The 23,968-nt window shown below is 44.5% G+C and overlaps 1 protein-coding gene across 1 annotated transcript in view; it reads right to left on the reverse strand.

The window, feature by feature from the left end:
- NID1 (nidogen 1) overlaps window positions 1-23,968 on the reverse strand; it is a 99,805-nt gene that overhangs the window by 10,433 nt on the left and 65,404 nt on the right. Inside the window, exons 13-15 of the mRNA XM_056113643.1 lie at window positions 9,227-9,454; window positions 6,565-6,737; window positions 2,607-2,733 (exon numbers count right to left, since the gene is read on the reverse strand). Coding sequence (XP_055969618.1) covers window positions 2,607-2,733; window positions 6,565-6,737; window positions 9,227-9,454 — 528 coding nt within the window. The remainder of the gene's footprint in view (window positions 1-2,606; window positions 2,734-6,564; window positions 6,738-9,226; window positions 9,455-23,968) is intronic.

The raw sequence follows: 23,968 nt of genomic DNA on the forward strand, positions 1-23,968 counted from the left end.
TAGAGCCACCCCTCCCCCCACCCCGAGGGATCTGGGGAGTAGAAAACCATGCCCACTTTGTCAGCCACCATATATAGGCCCCTAGTCCTTTAGTCTCTGCCTTCACAGACCTAACATGATGGAGTGGAGGGGGAGTGTGGGTGGTTGTAGATGCCAGAAGCATTAAAATCCGTGGGCAGACTGCTCTTCCCCCCACCTCCCTAAGTTAATTAAAAATTAGAAACAGCCTTTGACAAAGTATTTATGGTTCAAACCAAAAGTAGGATTTACAGAGTTTCCAAATATCCTCCATCCCTAAGGGGCAAGGGTAGCAAGGTTGACACCAAAGATGTTCTCAGACTTTCAGACAAAGCCAGAATAAATTCTTCTGGGATATATTTGGAATGAGCACATCCTGTGTGAGATGGAGCTACTGGGACACACCCAGAAACCGTGGAAAGGCTGTTCTGGGAGTCTTTACAGGACTCCTGAGAGCCTCTGGAAGGACCCCCTGAGCAAGGCCTTTGCTCTACCACTGAGCTACCTCTCCAGCCCCAGGAAATACTGCTGAATGAGCTCCAGAGTCCAGTGCAAGGTCTGGAAGACTTTAAGAAAAGAAAGAGAAGGATTCAGATGTAGGATTCAAGTGATGAACTATGAAATAAAGGACAAAGAGGAAGAGAACTCCCCCCTGCCTCGCCCCATCCTATGCCCCTTTCACCCCTGGGGACATCCCATCATGTACCATGGCTTTTTTCTTTTAAATCTCCCCCGCCTTGTTTTAAATTTAAAAAAAAAAATTCGCAGTAACTAATCTTCTAATTCTGTTTTATATAGCGGGCTTTTGTCAAAGTGTTTCTTACTGCACTTGAAACTTGAAGCTTTCTTGCATGACTGTCAGCTCCAGAAACAGCAGGAAATAACAAATAATGAGATCTTCTGGCACTGGGTTTTTAAAGTCAAATCAAAGATATTATAACACAATTTTAAATAGATGAGATGCAAAAGGCATTTTAAACTTCTATTCATTACATCAAAGCATAAAAAGGAGTCAACTTTATTTTAAATGTGTCTGCTTCCAGGAAAGTTCAGGGTTTACGTCCAAAGCCAAATGTCTTTATTTAAAATAATGTTTTATAAAGGTCATACCCAGGGACTCAAGTCACTTCTGTCAGTACAGGGGGGCTGTGCTATCCAGAGGTCCCTGGCCCCAATGTCAAATATCTTCAATTCAATCTCCGATCAATCCCTAATCCATCGACTGTTTTTTTGTTTTGTTTTTGTTTTGTTTATGGTGAGGGGGGTGGGTGGGGCACACGCCCAGCTGTGCTCAGGGTTTTCTCCTGGCTCTGCACTCGGATCTCACTCCTGGTGGCTTAGGGGACCATATGGGGTACCAGGGATTGGACCTGGGTCAGTCATCTGCACAGCAATCACCTAACATGCTTTACTATCTCTCCAGACACAGAAGAAAGGGAAAAAAGCCTCAGGGGTTGGTCAAAACACAAGTCCTTCAGAAGTATTAAATCTTAGGAAGTGCTAAATTTGAAATAGGAAAAGTTCCATTCAGGCCCAATTGCAAATGAAAAATGTCAGCAAAGCTCCCATATTTTAAAGATGTACATTTGATTTAAATGTTATGCAGAAGTAAGAATGATTGTGCAAAGCAGATATTACTGGCATGACAATGTCTTTTGAGCAAAAATATTCCCAAGTCAGTGGATGAGTCATTGATTTAGCAACAAGTTAGTAATACTTGACCTTTTCAGTACAGGGAGATTCTCATAGTCCTTGAATTCTCATAAATGCTCTTTAATCTGGGTGAAACATGACCATGTTAAATATTGAAGATGCAAAGAATGCAGACAATAAAAAAATACATGGAAACTTTGTTTTAATTTGGCAACTGTAGTTAAAGAATTGAGGTTAAATATTGAGGGGTAGATTGTGCCAACTCTGATGAACTTTACCACCAAAAATGCAACAACAAAAAAAACAGGAATGGCCGTCATAGGTTTGGTGTGGCAAATTCCTCTGGCAAAGCAATGTGAGCAAGTGTGGGCGGGGAGATGGTGAGGCAGAAAAAAATTCCCATCCTTCACCCCCAATGTTACAAATTGAAGTAATAACCCATTAACCTGATAACCACGTTGGGATTAGCTCCAACTATCAAGAAATGATATCTGAGCCTTTCTTTGTGACTCCCACAACTTTATGACTCAGCAGCTTCTGGGAAAATCTTAGTGGTGCCTCCATTGGGCAGACACTCTGAGAATAGATTCTAGGATTGGCAGGAGATATACAGTCACACTGGATGGTGAATTTGCCCTTTGCTGTTTGTTATGACTGGCTACATAAGCTTTCAGAGAAGCGGCATGTGCCCTGTTTTAATTTTATTCTGCTTAGGCTAGCAACAAGTCCCAGCTGGGGGTGGTCACGATTTGATGAGGAGTACTTGGAACTAGAAGTACTAGAAGGTTAGTAAGGGATATGTTTGAAGTCAAGGACCATATTCTCTCACTGTCTTACTCTGTAAGAGACCATATGCACTCCACTTCCACTCTCTCCCAAGAGTCACTGTGCTGCAATTAGCAAACATCAAAGGGAGATCAATACTTGCTGCCTACCTTGTCGAATGATCGTGGTTGGCTCTCCACCATGCAGACTGGCTCTCCCAATGGAAGGCTCACTGATGTCAGTCCAATAAACCATCTTGTCTACACAGTCGAAGGCCAGAGCAATGATGACTTTATCCTAGAAGTGCAGAGCAGTGGTGAGAGGTGGCCAGCCACCAGCATCTGAGTGACTAATATGATGGAGACCTTGCCTAGCTTATAGGCAGTTTATATTTACAAATTTTTAAAGTATTTTCATGTTTCTGCCCATTAAAAATATTAACTATTGAGTTATGATATGTATTTCAGGTAAAAATATTTTTTCATATATGAGTATGTGTTTTGAATTATATGTATATATTCTATCAGTATGTATCTTGAATTTTCATTTTTATGTTTGTTTTTGGATTTTGGGGGGGAGGGTCTCACCCAGCTACGTTCAGGAGCCAGAGAGATGGCAGAGTGGGTAAGCCTGGCACCTTATATGAACCCCTAGCACTGCTAGGAGTGATCCCTGAGTGCAGAGCCAGGAGTAAGCCTAAAACAAAACATGTGACCCAAAAACAAAAACAAAACAGCTGTGTTCAGGACTTCCTCCTGGTTCTGCACTCAGGGATCACGCCTAGTGTGGCTCGGGGAACCATATGTGGTGCCGGGGTTCAAACTGGGGTCAGCTGCACACAAGGCAAGCACCTGAACCTCTGGACTATTTCTCCAGCTCCAATTTTTCATTTTTAAATGGCACTTTAAGCCTACAGAACTGAGTATACCATGACAGGGGACTTGGTGTGAGGTGGGCCGAGGAAGGAAACACTTTTGTATGCATAAATAAATATATTAACTGAACTGTACATCACAGCTCCTCAAGTTAAAAATTAAATTTTATTTAGTTTGGGGGCCACAGCTGGTGCTGCTCAGGGGAAACTCCCAGCTCAGGTGCCAGTCATGGTGACAGTAAGGGGACAGACAGGGCCAGGGATCAATGACCCCACATCAGGGCTGCGGCTATCTCTCTGGCCTTTAAAGTGGTGTTTTCATTTTACCCTGGGGGGCTCCCAAATGATACTCATCAGAGGTCACCCTACCAATTCTTTACCAAATGGGGTGGCAGTTCAATGCCTGGAGATGAGATACTGTCAGTCACCAACGGTAGGGATACCCATGTCATTGCAGGGCTTCTGGTGGGGGACCAATGAGGTGCTGGTATTGAATGTGGGTTGGGCGCATGCCAGGCCTGTGTTCTAGCTGCAATAACTGTCACAGGCCCCTAAATGGCATTTTTTAAGATCAAAATTTTTAGTCTTTATTGAATCCAAATTATTATTATTTTTTCTCTTCTAATGTTTAGGGCTAGGGCTGGAGCAATAGCACAGCAGTAGGGCTGCCTTGCACGCAGCCGGCCTGGCCGAGCCGGGTTTGATTTCTCCACGCCTCTTGGATAGCCCAGCAAGCTACAGAGAGTAACTTGCCCGCACAGCAAAGCCTGGGAAGCTACCCGTGACATATTCAATATGCCAAACACAGTAACAAGTCTCACGATGGAGACATTACTGGGCCCGCTCGGAGGACCATGACCATGACCGTGAATGTTTAGGGCTGGAGCGATAGCACAGTGGGTAGGGTGTTTGCCTTGTACGCAGCCAACATGGCCGACCCGAGTTCAACTCCTCCACCCCTCCTGGAGAGCCCAGAAAGCTAACAAGAGTATCTTGCCAGCACGGCAAAGACTGGCAAGCTACCCTTGACGTATTTGATATGCCAAACACAGTAACAACAAAGTCTCACACTGGAGACGTTACTGGGCCCGCTAGAGAAAATCGATGAACAATGGGATGACAGTGACAGTGACAGTGAATGTTTAGGGCTGGAGCGATAGCACAGCGGGTAGGGCATTTGCCTTGCATGTGGCTGACCAGGCCGACCGGAGTTCGATTCTTCCGCCTCTCTTGGGGAGCCCGGCAAACTACCGAGAGTAACTCTCCCGCAAGGCAAAGCCTGGCAAGCTACCCATGACGTATTCGATATGCCAAACACAGTAACAAAAGTCTCACAATGGATGTTACTGAGCCCACTCGAGCAAATCGATGAACAATGGGAGGACAGTGCTACAGTGCTACAATGTTTTAGGTACACTGTCTAAGAAAATTTGACTTATAAGAATATGAGAAATAAAAATTCTAACACATGATGGCTTCTATAAAAAATTCTGGGGAAACCTCTAAAATGATTACAACTAATAATCACATTTAATGAGGCTGCACGATAAAAGAACAGTATATAATTTTATTTGTACATTCTAGCAAAAAAAATTTAAAACAATGTGCACTCATAGTAGCTTTAAAACAAGGGGGCAGTGCAATAGCAAAGTGGGTGCAGCATTTGCCTTGCATGTGGCCGACCCGAGTTCAATTCCCGGCATCCCATATGGACCCCCAAGCACCGCCAAGAGTAATTCCTGAGTGTAGAGCCAGGAGAAACCCCTGAGCATCACTGGGTGTGATCCAAAAAGTGGAAAAAAAAAAGAAAAAAGTGTTTAAGAATAAATAATTTTTTAAAATGCAAGGAAGTCAGGGGCTGGGAAGGTAGGTCAATATGCTGGTGTGTGTTTTGCACATGGGAGGCCCAGATCAGTCCCTAAACTACATGGTTTCTGGGAGTGAGCACGAGGCACGGCACCTCCCAATACAGCCCCCAAACAAAAACAACCAAAGGGCGAAGAATTCTAGAGCGGGTTGCCCCCCACAAGAGGCTCTTCAGCACAACCATGGCCCCAGAGGCACACGAACCTAATTCGGAACCCAGCAGCTTCTGGCAGAAATGTGAATGGACTATGCATTAAGCTATGGTGCCGTGCCCCACCGGGAGGGAAAGGGTGTCTGTCTCTTCCGCCTTTTTCCCCCTGGCAGCCTGGTGGTCGCCGCCTCAGAGCTTATTGGACAGCCAGGTATGAGCCAGCGGTGATGGGGCAACTGCGGCCTCATGGGATGGGGGGCGGAACAGGCACATCCTTCTTGCCCTGCCGAGACCATGAGTTGTCCCCCATGAGCGGCTCTCTGGTATGGCCATGGACCCAGAGGCACACAAATCAATCTTGGAACTATTCGGCTTTTGGCAGACATCCTTCCAGACTTAATTAGTAAAATATCAGAAATCCAAAATCCAAAGACATCATGTGGTCTCCATAACCAGCAATAGAAAACAAATTATTTCATAATACCTTTGAGAGCCCGGCAAGCTACCGAGAGTATTCAATATGTCAAACACAGTAACAAGAAGTCTCACAATGGAGACGTTACTGGGCCCGCTTGAGCAAATCGATGAACAACAGGTGGACAGATGATACCTTTACAGCAGGTTTGACTGTTGGGGGAAAATTCCAAATAATAATAGTGCATCTTTTGTCGAAATAATGAATGCAATCAAAGTAGAGAGAGAGCTAAGTGGAAATCATCTGCCTCATAGGCACAGGGAGGGGTGGCATGGGGGGCATATCGGGGCTCTTGGTGGTGGAAAATATGCACTGGTGAAGGGATGGGTGTTTGATCATTGTATGACTGAGATTTAAACCTGAAAGCTTTCTAACTGTTCTCACGGTGATCCAATAAATAACTAAATAAATAAATAAGAAAATGAATAAATAAGAAAATGTCAGAAGCATGGACAGTGCTACAGTGCTTCTGACATTTTCTTATTTATTCAGTCAGAAGCAAAAAAAAAAAAAAATCCAGACTATCACTATCACTAAGCGAGAAGGCAAAAATCAAAGCCAGGGGCTATAGGAGCCCATGTCTGATCTCTGAAAAGCTCTTCCAGTTCTGCTCCGACCTCTTGAAATCACAGAGGCAGAGTAGGAATACATCCCTGTGTTATCAGCCCAGAGAATGAAGATGTCTCTGGGTCAGGGGTCAGGTCCTAGTCCCCACCACCAGGAGGTCACAGAATGTCCCCCAGCATAGTAAGCAGCACTCACCGGGGCGTGGAGCAGCGTTCTGGCTTCCATCTTCTTCATAGTGTTTCCCTCCAGGGGAAGGTGCTCTATCTTCCCCGTCTGGGCAAAGAGCAAGTGGGTTCCGGGGGGCAGGGGGATCACGGCAGTAGGAACGGGGGGCCCGGGGTGAATCGGGGGAGCTACTGTACTCAGACCTGTGGGGCAGGAGATGTCAATGAGCAATGCCGGTGTGCAACAGAAATGAACAAAGCACAAGCAGGAAGAACCTGTACACATATGCACACAGACATGCACACATGCACAAATACACACACACACACACACACACATACACACACGCACATACACACACAACCACACTGGTCAAATCACCCTCCGGGCACCATCAAATGCACAGTGACATAATTGTTTTATATGTGAAAGTGCATGGAGCAGAAGGTTCCAGATCATGGGTGCATTTGTGCAGGAAAGAATGCAAGGCCTGAGCTGAACATTAGAGGTCAGGTCTTGGGGCGGAAAGGCTGAACTTTCTCCTTAACCAAAATCACCGCTTTTCAGGCTTTGCTTTGGACTGGGCCAGCAAGGAGCAACAGCTCCTTGGCCTCCCGACCCCTCAGGAACTTACCTTCCAGGGGAAACACTGTCTGAGGCCCTGCCCACAGGCAGGCCCTGCCTGACAGAACCACTCACTCTGGGCTCCCAAGAGGCAAATGGGAATCAGAAGTTGATTCTCTCTCACTTCTAGCCTTACCCTGCAACTCCTGACAGGCCCACTCCGTAACAAAAGGTTCTGGGAGGGAGAACAGGTGTCCTGCACTGTGTGTTCGGAAACGCACCCTATCCTCTCAGCTGTATGGATGACTTGGGGACCATCTTGGGCTGCCCTATAGAGTGAGAGCTGAAAGGAGCCCCTGATGGGTCATTTTCAGATCTTTCTCAGGTCTGCCTGCCCATTAGACCCTGGCAGCGGTCTATGCAGTCAGAATCAAGCAACCTGAGTTGACGGCTCCAGGCTCGAGCCCCCCTCTCTAAACTCATGCCAGGCCACCTGGAGTGGCCTTTTCCACCTGGATCAGCTTGAACCTCTGTGATGGGCCCCCCCTTCCCCATATCAGTGCCTCTCATGGCTCTATCTCAGCCTCCTCTGTCCAGTCAGTGATATTCCTAAAACTAAAACCCAATCAAAGCAGTGCCTGCATGAAACCCTTTCCAAGTTGCGCACTGCACCCAGGGTCCTCAGTGGGGAACCGTCCCCTTGACATCCCTCAGATTCTTTCCTCTGCCCAGGATGACTGCGTGAACCAGCTCCTCTTCCCTGGGGCCACCACCTCAGGCCCTGCTCCAAGCTAGCTTCAATGCTGCTGCTCTGAAAAGGTTCCTGGTGGAGCCCCCTCTGTTTTTTTTTTTTATAAGTTAGTTCGTAGTGTTTGATTACATTCACTATTCAAACACCAATCCCACCACCATTACACCTTCCCACCACCAAATTCAGGATGCTTCCATCCCAAGTGCCAATCCCTGTCCCAAAACACAACCGAAATAATACATTTTGTATTGTCTGTTACGAAGAACTGCTGAACATGCTTACAAAAAAGTTTTCATATAGGAAACAGTGTGAAGATTTTTCTATTTCAGCAGGAGCCATTAAGACATTCTATAGGATATAGCTAACATGTTGTTAAAGTTTGGGTGATGTGAGCTTTGATATATATATACCTGAAAATATATATATATGCTTATATATATATATATTTCCCTCTATTACTTGTTGCCTACTATCTGAAACCCATCAAATGTGATGTGGTAACTATGGAGAATGGGTAGGGAGTGTTTTATGATGTGTCCAGGAATATGTTTACTCACATGTGAGGCTCGGTCCAAGTGTATGGGGAGTGGCCTTGAGCATGGCAGCAGTTGGGTTGTGGAGGTACATGGCTGCCGAGCTGGGTCCCTGGGTGTGGGGAGGGCTCTCACCCACCCCCCTCTGTGCTCCCGGCCATCCTCTGCCAGCACAGCCTCGCTTCCTACATAGCACACCTGTGCACCTGGCTTCTGAGGCCCCAGGGACCAGCTGTGTGACTTCTCTAGAAATGCCCCGCACTGCCTGGAGCTGCAACCCCTCAACTAATGCTGACTGGATGAGTAAATGGAGCTGTGAGCAGTCACCAGCCTCTCAGCTGCTTTGGGAAAATGGCTTGCAGGATCATTTATGATTATTCGTTAAACTGAGCATGGAGAGTCACTGGATCCCATTGATCACGATCATTGACTGACTGGACTTGGTCACAGCATTTTCTGGCAATGTCAAGAAGTTGCTGATACTGAGGCAAGTATCTGTGTCCAGAGTCACTAAGCACAGCAGGGGACTCAGACAGCATACTCCAATTCCCAGAATCGCAAATCTTTTTTTATCCTTTTTTTTAGGGGGGGAGGGTCACACCCAGAGATGCACAGAGGTTACTCCTGGCTCTGCACTCAGGAATTACTCCTGGCAGTGCTTGGGGAACCATATGGGATGCTGGGATTTGAACCTGGGTTGGCCGCGTGCAAGGCAAATGCCCTACCCACTGTGCTATTGCTTCAGCCCCCAGCACAGCAACTTCCTGCTGCCGCGGGTGGGTGCAGAGAGAGCCCACAGGAGCCTCTTGGATCTTAAAACCACAAAGGGCTTGCTCAGACTTACAGGGAGGCCTGGTCCCGGGCCTGGTCCTGGTGCCCTCCACCTCCCGGCCGTCTCGATCCACACACCAGCAGTAGCCCGTGCTGCCGTGGCACTGGGTGGGCACATACTGTCCATGCTCGTCGCACTCAGGGACAAACAGGCCAGGTGGCAGGGGCCGCTGGGAGTCAACCCGTCCAGCTGCACCCAGGATGTGCTCTCGCTCCTGCTGACACCGGGTCTTCTCCACTTCTACAGGGAGACAAGAAAAGGAGAGAGTCAGCTGGTCAATGTCCATCTTCATGATCAAAAGGAGGCAGTCAGCTGACCAATGTCCATCTTCATGGTCGCTGCCTCCAAACCCCTGCACCCAACTCAAAGGCATCAAGTCACCTGGTCATCACCGTGGTTTTGATTTCTTATTTTTTTCATTCTTATTTCATTGTCATGATGGTTCATATTTCCTTGTTTCTCCTAAGCAACTTTTTTTTGTGCTTAACTAGATTTTTTAATTTTTTAAAAAATTTTTATTAAGTGAAACACCATGAGGTACAGTTGTAGACTTACAAATTTTTGTTCTTGATTTCAATTATACAATGATCAAATACCCATGCCTCCACCAGTGCCCATTTTCCACCTTTTATTAAGAATTTTTTTTTAATTGAGGGTTGGAAAGCGAGTACAGGAACTACAGCACTTCCTTTGCATGCAGCAGACCCTGGCAGATACCTGGCACTGCAAAGGGTCACGCAGAGCACTTCCAGGGTCACTCCTGAGCTCAGAGCCAGATACAGCCCTTAAGCACCTCTTGTGTATGGTCCCAAGCCCTCCCCCACAAGCCCTGCAAAGAAAAAAAGAGAGAGAGAGAGATACACCCAGCAGAACCATTAACCATTTCAAAATAAAGTTTAGCAGCATTTGTTTCCATCTCTGCGATGCTGTCTGATCACCACTTCTATCATTTCCCATGCATTTTCTCATCTCAGAAGGAAGCACTCGGCTCTCTGTTTCTCCCTCCCTCCCAGCCCTGGTAACCACTGATCTGTGTTCTGCCTCTCAGGACATACCTCTTATGGGCATTTCATATAAACAGAATTGCAGACTATGCGACCTTTTCTTTCTGGTTTTTTAAATCAGCAGAATATTTTATTTCTTATTTTGTATGTGTGTGTATGGCTGAGAAGGGAGTTGGGCCACACCCAGCAGTGCTCAGAGACCGTATTTGGTGCCAGAGATCAAACTGGGCTCAGCCACATGCAAGCCAAGTGCCTTGACCCTTGGATCATCTGTCCTGCTCCCTCAGCAGAATGTTCCCAAAGTCTACCCATGTTGTATTGTGCATTCATACTTCATCCTTTTTGTGTGGTTGAATAAATTCTATAATTTGGCTGCATGTTTTGTTCAGCCATTCATCAGTTGGTGTACACCACTGAAACTTTTCTAAAAAAATGTTGTTTTTTGTTGTTGTTTTTGCATATTGAGTCACTCCTAACGATGCTCAGGGGTTACTACTGCTCTGCCCTCAGGAATTACTCCTGGCGGTGCTCGGGGGACCATATGGGATGCTGGGGATCGAACCCCGTTCGGCCGCGTGCAAGGCAAATGCCCTACCTGCTGTATTATCTCTCTGGCCCTAAAAAATGTTTTAAAAAATTTGTTTTGCAGGCTACAGCTGCTGGTGCATTTGAGTGACGGGGAGAGGTACCAGGGATGGCAGCAGGGCCTCACACAAAACGAGCTGTGTGTTCTACTGCTTGAGCCATATCCTGGCTCTAGAAATTTTTTTTTTTAAATCTGTGATCTTAACTTCTTGCTAACCCACACAGAGTCAAGTTCAAAGCTTTGCGAGTCAAAGACTACAGGAACCATTTGCCAGCACTCTGTGTTTCCCTCTTTGAGCAACTCAGAGCCTCAGGCAGAGAGATGCTTCTGTCTCTGCAGGAATGCCTGTAAAAAGCTGAGGCCAGCGATAAACAGCTCCCAATGCAGAGAGTGGCAGCTGCCCATGCTCACCGAGTCCTGCCCACCGCAGGGGCAGGCTCGTGGAGGCACCGTCTCTGCTGAATCTGCGACACTGAGCAATGCCCATACACTGGCAGAACAACTATGGGTGTGGAGAACAATATTTCAGTCAAACTGAACAGCATTTGCTGTACTGATGCCCAGTCCAGTAAATCCTGTTCAGGATTGATTTTCTTCAGGAAGCCTTTCCAGGAATAGGCACAGTGCCACTCCATAAACTTCTGAGAAACTCGGGATTTGCTCTGCATTGCTTGTTAGCCATGTGCTAAGACCCTAAGGGCAGTTCCTTGTCTGTCTCCTCAACCCTAGGCACTGAGGCTAGTAAGTGGCTAAGTTTCCTCAAACCTGACTCAGTAAACACCTACTGAGCTGGAGTGCATGTACCTATGGGAATAACCCACAGGGTCTGCCCTGCAAGGACCTTCTGGCGTGGAGAGAAGACAACGGAAAAGGGAACAGTTACAATTCCCTGACTGTCTTGACAGAAGATCCCAAGATACAACAGATACACAGCAGAGAGTCTCTCTATCAGTTCAGGGATTCTTTCCGACTGACCTTCACTGAAAGACTGTATCTTAGCAATTAGGGTAGGTCTTCCCTACACCTACTTCACCTACTCTACCCTTCAAGCAGAGAACATGTGTGATTGGCTGTGTTGGGCTATATGATCTCTGTCACAACTATTCCACTCTGCAGTTGTAGCATAAAAGAAGCCAAGTAATATATGAATGAATGAATGTTCCAGTAAAACTTCATTTACTAAAACAGCCTAATGGGCCAGATTTGGCCTGTGACAACTGTAGCCAACCCCAGCTGTAGGGCATTACTAGTTAGGCCAGTGAGAATATTAACATGAACATGTGCTACTTAACACATTGATGTCTAATAATACCATATTCAATAACAGAATACATAAAAACTATTTTATAGAATTTTGTGTCTCAAAGTGGTTTTGATTATTGGTTCCATTACATCTGGTTATCTTGGGCACATCAGCAAAGCTGATTAACTGTAGCTCCCTTGACTCTATAAAAGGGGTAAGCAGCAAGAACTAATCTCAGTATGGGGCCAGAGCAAGAGCACAGTGGCTTGTCCTCCATCACCCTGAGTAACACTGGAGAAATTCCTGAGTGCAGCTCTAGGAGTAAACTCTGAGCACTGCCAGGTGTGACCGCCACCCCTACCCCCTTTCAAAAAAAAGAACTAATCTCAGTATTATTTTGAGAAATTAGTGGAATATGTTAAGGCAAAATGCAGAGAAAGAGCTTTAAGTTTCATATTCAGAAGTTCATTTGTGACAAAATAAAAGCCTTCTCAGTGACATGTGTTGCCAATAAATGTTTAAAGCACTTTTATCTGTGTTGCCAGTTCTCATGTTAGCCTGCTTAGCATGGCTTCTCCCTTGACTATAAGCAATTAGCACGCCAGAAAAGTGTTTGTTGAATCTGGCGAGGGGAACTGAGTATTATTTTCTTTTGTCCCAGAGGCTAAAATAAAAGAAAACAAAACATACTTGATGTAGAAGAGCCAAAGAAAGATATAAACATGCCATCTAGTTAAGAATACCAAAGCTGTTGGGTTTGTTTTCTGTTTGGGGGTGGTAGTAGTTTGGGCCACATCCACAGAACTCAGTGCTTAATCCTCATTCTGTGCCAAGAGGTTACTCCTTGTGGGGCTCAGCAGACCATATGGGCAAGGCAAATGCCTTAATCTCTGTACCATCTCTCCAACCCCTAAAGTTGTTTTTCTTCCTTCTTAATGTGGAATTTATTTCTTTACTCTCTTACAGGGTTTCCATTTAAGTTGTCCCATTCATCCACATATTACTTTTAAGGCCCACTAGAATCCTATACAATATGTAACTATGTTTTTATACCCAATGAGCCAGAAGCTCAGTTTGGTTCAAGGGCCCCCGTAGGCCACTAAGTCAGTGGCTCAGTTTATGCTAGAAGTTGGGTCTTTGGATTTCAGCCCAGCTCCACATCCTTCAGCCCTATATGCCTGGAGCTCAGAATGGCTCATACACAATAAAGAGGCTATGTCAGGAATGATGGACCCACACTAAACACAGAAAGAAAATATCAGCACCCACTGAATTATTTTCCTTATAGCAGTGCCTAGATGTGGTGCTGCCGTTCCACCTAGAAAACAAGCCTGATGTTCTATGGACAACCAACCAAACCAAACTTCTAAATGAATAGGAATTGCTCCAATGTATGTGGCTCATAGTTTTGTGTTGATGGTCTATATAGCCAACATGCAAAATCTCAAGTGATACACACACACACACACACACACACACACACACACACACACAGATACATATAATTGACATGGAACTTAGAAGTACTATCTTGAACTCAAAGATAAAAGAGGGGGTCATCAGTTGTGCCTCACAAAGCAGGACTTAGAGCTTGTTTATAAAAGTCTGGTATCAGTGGGTTTCCTGGGATGGCTTCTCAGCCTATCAGCAGGCCTACAAGGGGAATTTTCCACTGAAGTCTCGTCACTGGGCTGGGAATAAGATGGAGGAACAGTTCTTGATCTTATTTCTGGATGATTAGATAACTCAAGCAAAATCACCCCCAGTTTAATCTGCTCAGAGTAGGAAGTAGTCAAAACTCAATACCTCTCTGGGAAATGGGAGACCTGGGATGACTTTTCTTGAGGCCGGGTATAAAGAGAATGAAAGAAAAATAAAACAGAGAGAGAAGAAAGACAGAAACACATTTTTGGTGTTTGGCTTCTGATTTGCATTCCAGACTCTTACTTAACTTGCCTTCTCAAATAATTTGAATAAATCACCATTGTGGCCCTGAGGGTGAAGGAATCAGTCTGAGGAACTTTGTTCCCGTGGTCTGCTCTGAGTGGAGCTTCCATGCGCATACACTTAGGAAGAGCCAACAAGGGCACAGTGAGTAATGCCGGATCTTCTCCAGCTTCAATTTGCTGACTTGAAGATTTATAGCAGTAGTTGCCAAGTGGACTCTTGTAAGTCCAAGAACTGCCACATTTGCAAGAATGGGAATTTACAAGCAGACAATGGCAACCTGATACATTCTTTATCCTTATGGTCTCAGGGGTTAACTCTGAATGCCATCATCAAAAACAATGATGATGGGGAAATGTAGCTACTTAAGAACTCTCCTCTAATTGTGTCCAATATTTTACCCCAGCCTTACAGAAGGAGAAAGCCTCAGGAGGGAAGATGAGTCTGAAAAAGCAGAAAAGGGAAGGAGAAGGCAGAATAATGCTAAGACAGCAGGAAGAAGAAATGAATCTCTAGTAGAAGTGCTGTCTCATATCTCATCCTGTGAAACAGCATCTTGGAGTTTTACACACCCACATATCCTTGGGGATACCTCCTGGCATCTACTCTCTCCTTAGGAGCGTAAGATTTTTAAATCATTTTGTTTCAGTTGTAAGATCCCAAACCATAAAAATCAAAACGATCCAAAACATAGAAGAACCCATCAGTGAATCATTCCATGACACCAGACCTGACGCCAACAACAAGGGAAAGGGAAGCAGAGCTCAACAACTGGCGCTACATTAACCTAAAAAGTTCTTGCAAAGCAGAAGGAAAAAAAAACAGAACAAAGACGAAACAAAAGACAACCTACAAGATAGGAAGATATTTGCACATTATAGCTGATAAGCAATTAGTAATAACCAATTTAGGGGTTATTAACCTGCTGATATGTACCTGTGGTCAGCAATTCACATCCAATTTGAAGGCTTAACATACGACATTAGCATGCACCCAACCTGGTTTTAATCCTCAGCACTACCTGGTCCCACAGCATTGCTGGGTACAGTTCTGGCGACTCCAACCACAACCAAGGTGACCTGAATATTTCTGGCACCTCATTATTCGCAGGCCCTTGTGCTGAATCTATGGTCTTCTTGGCAAATAGTTGCTAGTGGGGGCCCCCAGACTTCTTGAGCACTGCTTGGGAGGCTCCTGCCCCTATATACAAACAATTCCAATTTTAAGGAGCAAACATTTTGAATAGACACAACTCCATGAGGACATAGAAAGGGTTCAAAAAAAAAACCCATCTATATCACTGTATCAAGGAAATACAAATTGAGACCTTAGAAGTATCTGCTCACATTCCTGAGATTGGCTATACTATAAAGAAACAGTATCCATTATTGTTGGAGAGTGTATAAAGAAAAAGGCATACTTTTGTACCGTTGGTAGCACTGTGCTATAGCACTGTCCTCCCGTTGTTCAGCAATTTTCTTGAGTGGGCACCAGTAACGTCTCCATTGTGAGACTTGTTACTGTTTTTGGCATATTGAATACATCACCGGTAGCTTGCCAGGCTTTGCCGTGCGGACGGAATACTCTTGGTAGCTTGCTGGGCTCGCAGAGAGGGGCAGAGGAATGAACCCAGGTCAGCCGCGTGCAAGGCAAATGCCCTACCCGCTATGCTATTGCTCTGGCCCATACTGTTGGTGTTAATGGAAATTGTAATCATTTTGACAAATAATTTGGAGCTTCCAAGATAAGAGAGAGATGCTATATGATTCAGCAATCCCACTTTTTGGGTATCTATCCAAATAATTTCAAAACATCAACAGAAAAAGTTATATATGGGGCTGGAGCAATAGCACAGCAGGTAGGGAGTTTGCATTGCACGTGGAAAACTTGAATTTGATTCCCAGAATCCCATATGGTATCCTGAACACTGCCAGGAGTAATTCCTGAGTGCAGAGCCAGGAGGAACTCCTGTGCATTGCCAGGTGTGATGCAAAAAGCAAAAAAAAAAAAAAGTTATATACATCCTGGTGTTTGAAACAGCATTATTTACAGTGGTTCACTGTATATATATATATATATATATATATATATATATATATATACACATCACTGTCCTCCCTTGTTCATCGATTTGCTTGAGCGGGCCCAGTAACGTCTCCATCATGAGACTTGTTGTTACTGTGTTTGGCATATCGAATACGTCACGGGTAGCATGCCAGGCTCTGCCGTGCGGGCGAGATACTCTCGGTAGCTTGCCGGGCTCTCTGAGAGGGGCAGAGGAATCGAACTCGGGTCGGCCATGTTGGCTGCGTGCAAGGCAAACGCCCTACCACTGTGCTATAGCTCCAGTCCCATTTACAGTGGTTAAAATATGAAAACTACCCAAGAACTCGGGAAAAGAATATTCTTAATTATTTTATTCTCTGTTTTATGGGGTCACCTTCAGTAGTGCTTAGGGGACCATGTGATGCCAGAGTCTGAACCCAGGCCTCCGTCATGTTACATACGTGCTTAGTCTATTGGGCTCTCTCAGCTAATTTTACTAATTTAAACAATGTGACCTGTACTACAATAAAGAAATTTTAGTAAAAAATTGCAATGAGGACATGCTAATCAGTTTGCAATGTTTATCAAAAGTAAGAACAAAGACAGTAAGAAAAAGAACTACAAATCACGAAAGAGCAAAATCGTCTAGAAATTAGAAAACAGAACTCAGAAAAGGAGGCAAAATAAAAGAAAAAATATCATTTCAGAGATGAAGACTAAGCCAGAAAGAACACAAAAGTGAATAAATAGAACAGATTAAATTTTAATAGAAACAGAAGGTATAGGAGAGAAAAATATTGAAAGACAAAAGCCAAAAAAAGAAGGGAGTTAAAGTGGTAATACAGTGGGTAGGGCATTTACCTTGCAAGTGCCTGCACTGGGTTCAAATCCTGACATCCTATATGGTTCACTGCTCACCACCAGGGGTAATTCCTGAGTGCAGAGCCAGGAGTAACCCGTGAGCATTGTTGGATGTGACCAAAATATTTTAAAACATAAAAAATAATTTTTTTCATTAAAAAAGCTAAAATTTTAGAGGACAGATGAAATAATACTGAATTCAAAGATTCACTGCATAAAACAGAAGTTTTTCCAAAGCACAAAAAGTGAATAAGGTAAAAGGTAAAGGTAAAGGCCCTCCCGTTGATCGTCGATTTGCTCGAGCGGGCCCAGTAACGTCTCCATTGGAGACTTTGTTGTTACTGTGTCTGGCATATCCAATACTCTCGGTAGCTTGCCGGGCTGCATACTAAAAATAGAATAAATTTTTCTTGAAATGAAAAAAAAACCCTCTGAAATAACAAGTTGAAAAGTGCATCATATAACTAAAAATATTAACTTGGAACAACCAACAACCCAGGTGTCAGGGATCAAACCTTTGTGCCAGTACAGCACCTTTCTCTTGTACTGTCTTAAATAGGTTTGGTTTTTTTTTGCGTGAGATAAGCAATATCACAGCTTCTTTGTGGGCTGATAGGACTTTTCTAGGACATACATTCCAGGATGGGGAAGCCTATTGCAGGAATGGTGATGTCCTCTCAAAGAAACAAGGATCTGGTACATTAATATTGATCAGAAATGTATGATTTTGTTTACATTTTGATTGAGAATGTTTTGAATTTGCAGTTACAACAGTTAATGCCCAGATTATTCCATGATTAAACACAGGAGGTTTTGAAAATATTCCTTTAAAAAAAGAGGTTTACTCAATTTTGAGAAAATTTGCTGTAGAAAGTTCTTTTATGTAAAGAGTCCCAGAAACTTGATTTTAAATCTAAGAAATTGGGTTGGGGAGAGAGTTTCTTTGCATGCAGGAGGTCTAGGCCTGATTCCCTGCACTGCATGATTTCCTAAGCACCACCAGAAATGAGCACAAAGCCAGGAGTAGCCCCCAAACACTGCGAAGGATGGCCTAAGATAAAGAAAAAAAAATTTAAGAATAAGGGGCAGCTGGATCAACAGTACAGCAAGGAGGGCATTTGTCTTGCATGCGGTCGACCCGGGTTCAATCCCCAGCATCCCATATGGGTCCCCAAGGAGTAATGCCTGATTGCAGAGCCAGGAGTAACTTCTTAGCATCACTGGATGTGACCCAAAGAGAAAAAAAATATGAGGGGCCACCAAGACAAACTTAAATGGGTTGAGTTCCCTGTTTTGTATGCAGCCAACTCTAACTCACTTCCCAGCACACATATGGTCCCCAGAGTACCCTCAGGAGTGACCCTGAGCACAGAGCCAGGAAAAAGTGCTGCGCACAGTTGGGTATGGCCCAAACCACACCCTTCCCTAAAAAGTTTTTCTGGTACATGTTTTTTTATTCATAAAACAAAAGACATGAATCACATAATTCTCAAGTCTCTTTCTAGCTCTAATTGGGATGTTCAAGCTTTCTAACAAGATTTTGTTAGAAGATTTTGTTTCTAACAACACTTTGAAGCAAAGTGCAAACTAACACAAGAAAACGGGCACAGACCAACAAAAGTGTATGTGGAAAGTGTTCCTCACTTTTCTTTCCTTTAAGTTGCATTATCCAAAATGTTCTCCTTGGAGCCCTACTTTTTCAACTCCTTATCGCTCTCAAAGATCCGCAATGGGGATCAAGATGCAGAAGCCTGTGACTGATGCCAACTATAAAGACATGCAATTAAACCCCCTGAGGCTTCGTATTTGCCCTTTACATCTCGAGCCCAGGATATTTTTTTTAGTAGGAGTTATTCTGTTTTTTTTTTTTTATAAATGGTATGGCATCAGTGAAAGGCTCTGTATATTTTGGGGGTAGACAATGCACAGGGGTTATTCCTGGCTCATGCACTCAGGAATTACTCCTGGCGGTGCTCAGGGAACCATATGGGATGCTGGGAATCGAACCTGGGTCGGCTGCGTGCAAGGCAAACGCCCTACCTGCTGTGCAATCACTCTAGCCCCTAGCCTAGGATATTTTGTTCTGTCTTTAATCCTCTAATAAGCTCCTCTAATGTTCCAGAAAGACTCTAGTCAGTTACATCCCCCTTAGACATTGTCCAGGCAATGTCTGTGGCTATGATAGCCATGTTCCCAGATGATTCCTTTTCTCCTATCTCTGGTACTCTCACCCATTGCCATTGGAAGAGGCTGACTTGTGACTCATAGTACCAGCAGAGGCCTCCATCATGATGTTGCTCCCTCCCCTTCCTCTTCCCTCTACCCCACCCCATTAATTAGCTTTCAGGCAGCCTGTGAGAGACAAAAGGAGTTAGGAACCCATGCTGTGAAGATCTGAGGCCATCATAAACCATTCAGTCCTTTAGACTTAGATGACTCCCAGAAAGACCACAGCCTTGATTCAAGTGTCTTGACAACCACTCAGGAGAGGTTGTTAAGACCAGCAAAGCTGCTGAATTCCTGACCCACAGAAGCTCTGAGATTAAAAAAAAAAAAAACTTTCATTGCTAACTTTGAGAATAATTTGTGACACTACAATATATAACTAATATGGGACTTTCAAACTTTCTAGATACCACAAAATACATTTCATTCAATAAATCGAAATATAAAGCACTCATACTCATCCAAACTCCTATCCAAGCATATACAGCACTGTTTCATAGAACAACAGTTACTCCATACATCCTGCATGCTCAAACCTTATTTTGATTCTTGTTTTATTTTCCCAGTGGCTTTCAACCTTTTCAGCCCTACAGATCAGCAGCAGTGTGAGAACTGGCTATTGAAAACCACTGGCCTATCACATTTATGAATAAACACCAAGAGGAATTCACAGAACGGATTTCACAATCCACACATACACATGGGAGAGAATGAAGGAGGGTGGAGGCAGACTCATAATTCCTGCTGTTTGCATGTTATCAGTGGATACTGCAGTAACTCTGGTCTTAACTCACTTGCCCTCGAAGTCAATTTAATTTTCAAATTAGTTCCCTCTGTAAAGGGTGCTGACTCTAGCTATAGGGGTCCAGAAGGAAAAAAGACACTACATATTCTCTTGTTAGTAATTCATCAACTTTTTTTTTTTTTGCTTTTTGGGTCACGCTCAGCAATGCACAGGGGTTACTCCTGGCTCTGCACTTAGGAGTTACTCCTGGCGGTGCTCATGGGACCGTATGGGATGCTGGGAATTGAACCTGGGTCAGCTGCGTGCAAGGCAAACACCCTACCCGCTGTGCTATCTCTCCAGCCCCTCATCAACTATTTAGAATTTTTCACAAATGACTAAAAAGCTCCGTATTCCTATTTCAACTGGTAGAAAAAAAATTAAAAATACCTTACAGAGCTCTCTCCAATTCTCATTCCCTCTCCCCCACCACGGAAGTAAACACCTGCACGCCTTGAACCCCTCGTTGCCAAATTCCCTTTGCTGTGGTAGTGCCACACTGGGGCCACACTGCTGGTGATTGCAGCGTGTGGAGCAGCCTTGGCATGCCAGGCAGAAGCTCTACCTCTGAGCCTCGCCGGGCCCTGCAGCAGTCATCTTATCCTGATGTTCGCTGTTCACGCCCATGCGTGCATTTTATAATAAATGTAGGTTTCTTCTCATACAGGGTTACATTTTCCATATTTAAGACAACATATATACTTTTAAAATTTTATTTTGCTTAGCATATATTTGAAATGTATTTATGAACTCAGTTTATTCATGTTACTACCGTATATTATTTCATTATGTGAATTGGGTGGGAAGGATACTGGGATCTGCGGTGGTGGGAAATGGTTACTGGTGGAGGGATGGGTATTTGATCATTGTATAAATGAAACCCAAGCACAAAAATTTGTAAGTCTACCACTGTACCTCATGGTGTCTCACTAATAAAAATTTAAAAATTTTTTAAAAAAGTCATTTGTCCACTCCTCCTGATAGTCTGATTTAGATTTTGTTTTTACAGGCAATGCTCAGTGAACATTCTCACATGTTTCTAATGTACACTTTCTCTTCAGTAGAGAATTAGATGTTGATTTTGTTTTTCGGGGAGAGGGGGAGTCGTTTGCTGTTTGTTTTGGTTTGTTTTTGGGTCAGACCTGGAAGTGCTCAGGGACCAAAAGTGGGACTGGGGATTGAAGCAGGGTTGCTGGGATGCAAGGCAAGTAAGGTCCTTAACCCCTGCACTCTCTCTCCAGCCCCTAGATGTTGACTTAAAAAGAAAGAGGATTAATACATAAACATCCTTAGCAAGGCTCTTATTGGTCTCATCCTTGTTCCATCTTCATATCCCTGATTACAGGTCTAAATTGTTTCTGTTTAATCAACAGAGACTAAAAGGGAGGTTAGGGAGCCAGGTAAGAGTAGATGAAGCAGTTTCTTTTTAAACTGGAGATGTGAGACAAGATGTCAAAGAATGAAGGTTAGTTATTCTTAATAGCTGCTGGCATGCTTTAACTCAAATGATCAAAAACTCTTCGCTATGAGCTTGATTATCCAAATCTATAGGCAGTGCTACAACATTTACCCACAGTTTCAGGAACACAAAGGTGACCCTGACTGGATTCCGCTAAGGTGGGGTCAGCAAACTTCTTGGTGAAGACTCAGGTAGCCAGCATCTTACATCAGGTACATTTTCCAGTCTCTGTGAAACTGCTAGTCTCTGCTCTTGAAATGAAAGCAGCCATAGACTATAACACATAAACTTTAAATCACAATCTAGCAAACAGGGCTGTGTTCCAATAACACTTTATTTACAAAAATTGTGGGGGCCCATCTTTGGCCTGCAAATTATAGCTTTTGACCCACATTTTAAGCAGAAGAAAACAATCTAGACTAAAATGTTGACTTAACTTTCGTATTTTTCCTCCTGCTAGATAGGCGCTATTTTAAAAAGCAGTCACACCCAGCTCTTCTGAGAGTGCAGATAACCAAATCCTTTTAGCAAGTGTGGAAATTGGCACATTCATTTATCTCTTCCACAACTTTATACTAGCCACTATGCCATAAGTCTTATATTACATAGAATTCAAAGTACATAAAGATCCAATTCATATGCATGCCATCCTCCCCTCAAGATACTCACAGAATATCAAAAGGGGGAAGAGGAGGAAGAAGAAGAGGAGGAAGAAGAAAGAAGAGGAAGAGAAAGAAGAGGGAAAGGAAAGTAAGAAGAGGATAAAGAAGAGGAGGAAGAGAGGAAGGAGAGGAAAGAGGAGGAGAGAAAGGAGGATAAGAAGGAAGGAGGAGAAGGAGAAGGAGGAGTAGAAGGAGGAAAAGAAGAGGAGGAGAAAGAAGAGGAACAAAAGAGGAAGGAGAAGAAAGAGGAGAGGAAGGATGAGAAGAAGGAAGGAAGGAGAAGGAGGAGGAGACGAAGAAGAAGGAGAAGGAAGAGGAGAATGAGAAGAAGAAGAAAAAGAAGGCACACAGCAGTGAAGAAACCTGGCTGGCGGGCTCCACAACACTCGGAGAATTCTCCGGGCCCTGTACCAAGCCCATATCGCCAGGAGGTCCCAGATGGGGCAGGTTGTGTCTCCCTGCCTTCTCCAGATAGAATCCTGGCAACCATGAGCTTCTACAAGCATGGCTCTGGTATGTGGGCACCAGGACTATTCTTCTGAACTGCTCAGCCACTTACACAGCCACGTGACCTTTCCTGATATGCAAAGTGAGCAATGGAAAGTAAATTATCTAGCATCTGTCCCTGTCAAGGCAGGCTTGAATGGTGGTAGGAAATTCTGAGCAAAATAAAATTCCCAACCTAAATGCATCTGGACTGTGCATTAAACTACAGCGCCATGTTGCCCCAGGTGGGGAAGGGTGCCTGTCCCTTCACCTTTTGCCCTTGGCAGTGGCGACATGGTGGCTGCTACCTTTCAGAGCCTAATGGACAGCCAGGTATGAGACTGCAGTGACAAGGCACACGGGGCCTCGTGGGATGGGGGATGAAACTGGCCCTGCTCCCCGCCCTGACAAGGCCCTGAGTTGCCACCCATGAATGCCTCCTCCAGCTTAGGAACGACCATGATCCCAGAGGCACACAAACCAATCTTAGAACTCAGTGGCTCTTAGCAGTAATCCCTCCAGACTATTATTAGAATATCAGAAGTCCAAAATTGCACGGCTACAGTAGCAGCCGCGCAACACCATATGCTCTTCATAATCAGCAATAGAAAACAAATTATCTAATAATGTCTTTTTGGCAGGTCTGATTGTTGGGGAAAATTCCAAATAATAATGGTGGGTCTTTTGTCATAATGTTGAATGTGATCAACATAGGAGGAGGAGGAGAAGGAGAAGGAGAAAAAGAAGGAGAAGAAGAAGGAGAAGTGGAAGAAGAAGGAGAAGGAGGAGAAGGAGAAGGAGGAGAAGGAGAAGGAGGAGAAGAAGAAGAAGAAGAAGAAGAAGAAGAAGAAGAAGAAGAAGAAGAAGAAGAAGAAGAAGAAGAAGAAGAAGAAGAGGAGGAGGAGGAGGAGGAGGAGGAGGAGGAGGACGAGGACGAGGAAGAGGAGGAGGGGGAATAGGAGGAGGAGGAGGAAGAGGGGGAAGAGGAGGAGAAGAGGAGGATGAAGAGAAAAGAGGAGTAGGAGGAGGAGGGAATGAGGGAGAGGATGAGGAGGAGGGGGAAGAGGAAGAGGAGGAGGAGGGTAGGAGGGAGAGGAGGAGGAGCTAACATAGTAGTTTGGGTACATGCCTGTGGCCAACCCAGGTTTCAGTTCCAACACCACAAGGACAGGCACAGCCCTGGGGCCCCCAGAACCTCCAGGGTACCTGGTATTTCCAACACTGAGGGCCCAAGCAGCATCACATCCCAGGTTCCGGCACAGAACTGCCAGCTCAATTGGTTGTAAATCACCTGTGGGGCCCTGGTCTCTTGAGCACTGCTTGGGAGCACCCCTCAAAAAAACAAAAACAAAACGAAGTGGTGAAGTTGCAATTTCCACTTTTATGAAGATGTTTCTGGTGGCCCAGATATATTTGATCAGCAACAGTAGCAGCCAGTAAACACAGCAGC

This window comes from Sorex fumeus, unplaced genomic scaffold (assembly GCF_029834395.1).
Source record: "Sorex fumeus unplaced genomic scaffold, SorFum_2.1 ptg000021l, whole genome shotgun sequence".
NCBI classification, from domain to species: Eukaryota; Metazoa; Chordata; class Mammalia; order Eulipotyphla; family Soricidae; genus Sorex; species Sorex fumeus.